Consider the following 2,782-nt stretch of genomic DNA (forward strand, 5'->3'; position numbering starts at 1 on the left):
ATCAGTTTGTGAGTCGACAGCAGAGTTATATAACAGCAGCCTGAGGCGGGGGAGGGGCTGGAGATTAATGTGAAGTTAAGTTCAGGTTTAAATCTTGTTTTAAATTTCTTAAATCAGGTCTGATGTTAACAAAGAGGAATATTTTAATATTATAAGTCAAGCACTCGAACGGCAACTAAAACCAAACGAAAATGAAAGTAAAACCTGAATATATAAATCACCAAAATACAGAACAAATCAACACACTCCGTCTGTTAGTAGTCTGGTTTTATTGTTTAATCATCAGATCTCAACATCAGTTAACGATGAAGATGATGAAGATGAAGATGATGAAGGTCGGCCGTCACCCCCGGCAGCAGCTCAGAGGCTCTGGACGGTGGCGGAGGAGGAGGTGGAGGAGGTCACCGTCTTCCCATCAACCACCTCCTCCACCACCACCACCGTCCGCTTGGTCATCGTCGTGGTGGAGGAGGAGGAGCTGATGCTGTCAACCAATCAGAAGAGAGATCACTGTGAGCTACAGCTTTAATTTAAATGACCTATTTCACATATATTATTTTATTTCCCAGAATTAAGTTCCGGAAAGCTTCTCAACACGACAGGAACACATGACTTACTAACGACATCATTACTTGTAATTAATTACCTTTAACTTAATACTTAACTACTCATTTATTATTTCTAATTAGATGTTTATTTACTACCTGATTACTTTCTCATTGGGTACTACTTATAAACCTTCATAATAACCTGTTATTTACTACTTACTTATAACTACTTATGGATTTAATACTTATAATACGTACCTGGTACTTTACTTCCACCTCAATTGTTATTTATTTGTTTCTGGATACTAAAATACTTACTAATTACTTCTACATATAACAACTCCATATTTATTTACTTCTTAATTACATGTTGCCACTTAATACTTAGTAACTTACTTATAACTACCTATCTATTTACAGATAACTCGCGAGGTAATATTCATAAACCTACTTACTAACTACTAAATTACTAATTAGTTCTAACTTTAACTAATTGTTACAAACTAGTTAAATACATATGAGTACTAACTACTTATTTACTACTAAATTACTAATTCATTGTAACTTGTTACTTACTACTTAAATACTATTCAGATGGAACCATTTGTTACTTACTCATTACTTACTAATCAATACTAATTAGTTCAAAGTACTTGTTACTTGTTACTTACGACTTAAATACTAATATTTCTAACTACTTCTTAATCACCTTGCTTTGTCCTCACTAGTCACATGCTAACTAATGATCTAGTTAGTTATTGATTAACTTCTACTTCTTGTGTGAACCGGTGTAACTCCTCCCACAGAGGTGATGACCTCGGCGGTATCGAACCCCCGGGTGTCTCACCTGGCGGAGCCCTCTCCGTCCAGCAGCCTCCTGTACTCGGCGATCTCCATCTCCAGTCTGGTCTTGATGTCCAGCAGCATCTGGTACTCCTGTCCCTGTCTCTCCAGGTCGGCCCTCAGCTGGACCAGCTGCTCCTCCATGCTGGTCACCTGCATCTGGTACCCCGACAGCTGCATGGAGTACCGGTTCTGGGTCTCAGCCAGGGTGGCCTCCAGAGACGCTTTCTGCACAAACAGTCATTTATTTCATTTATTTAGTTTATTTAGTTTATTTACTTCCACTACTACTACTACTACTACTTCCACTACTACTACAAAAACTACCAGTGTATTTGTACACAGAGGTACTAGTACTTTTCCTCACCATGCCCAGCGTGGCCTGCAGCTCGATCTGCAGCGACTGCAGCGTCCGCTTGACCTCCGTGACCTCTGTCCGGGTGGTCTGCAGCGTCTCCGTCTGAGTGAGCACCTCTCTGCTCAGAACCTCCGACTGTGAACACAAACACGCTCAGAACACGTCGGGACGCACGGCGCCCTGAGGGGCAGCAGGAAGTGATGTCACAGCGTTACCTTTGCCTGGAACCAGACCTCCAGCTCCCTCTGGTTCTTGGCGGCGATGGCCTCGTATTGATCCCTGATGTCGACCATCACCTTGCTGAGGTCCTGACCCGGAGCAGCGTCCACCTCCACGGACACCTGACCGCTCATCTGAGTCCGCATCGACAGCAGATCCTGAGGAGACACGGGAGGGTTAGGATAGGATAGGATAGGATTATGATTATTATTATATTTATTATTATTATTATATTTATTATTATTATATTTATTATTATTATATTTTTGTTTTTATATTTATTATTATATTTTTATTTTTATTATTATAATATATATTTATTATATTATTATTATATTATTATTATTATATATATTTATTAGATTATTACTATTATTTATATTTATTAGATTATTATTATTATTAGATTACATATTATTATTATGTATATTTTATTAGATTATTATTATTATTATATTTATTAGATTATTACTATTATTTTATTACTATTATTTATATTTATTAGATTATTATATTTATTAGATTACATATTATTATTATGTATATTTTTATTAGATTATTATTATTATTATTAGATTTATTAGATTATTATTATTATGATTATTACATTTATTAGATTATTATATTCATAATTATCATTTTTACATTTATTATACTATTATTATTGTAATAATTATACATATAATAACCTTATACAGTACTATAAAATAAAACAAGTTACGAAACACCAAATGTTATAAAAAATGTAATAAAACATAAATAAATAAATCATTTTAATTTGAACATTAGTGGGAAATCTACTGTCATTTTATAG

At 35.0% G+C, this 2,782-nt stretch overlaps 1 protein-coding gene across 1 annotated transcript in view; it reads right to left on the reverse strand.

The window, feature by feature from the left end:
- Positions 1 to 266: 266 nt before the first annotated feature.
- The window catches only part of LOC129098038 (keratin, type I cytoskeletal 13-like), a 6,416-nt gene continuing 3,900 nt past the window's right edge, over positions 267 to 2,782 (reverse strand). The window contains exons 4-7 of the mRNA XM_054606985.1: positions 1,965 to 2,126; positions 1,759 to 1,884; positions 1,396 to 1,619; positions 267 to 484 (exon numbers count right to left, since the gene is read on the reverse strand). Of these exons, the coding sequence (XP_054462960.1) occupies positions 361 to 484; positions 1,396 to 1,619; positions 1,759 to 1,884; positions 1,965 to 2,126 (636 nt within the window). The 3' untranslated portion in view covers positions 267 to 360. The remainder of the gene's footprint in view (positions 485 to 1,395; positions 1,620 to 1,758; positions 1,885 to 1,964; positions 2,127 to 2,782) is intronic.

Source organism: Anoplopoma fimbria, chromosome 11 (genome assembly GCF_027596085.1).
Source record: "Anoplopoma fimbria isolate UVic2021 breed Golden Eagle Sablefish chromosome 11, Afim_UVic_2022, whole genome shotgun sequence".
NCBI classification, from domain to species: Eukaryota; Metazoa; Chordata; class Actinopteri; order Perciformes; family Anoplopomatidae; genus Anoplopoma; species Anoplopoma fimbria.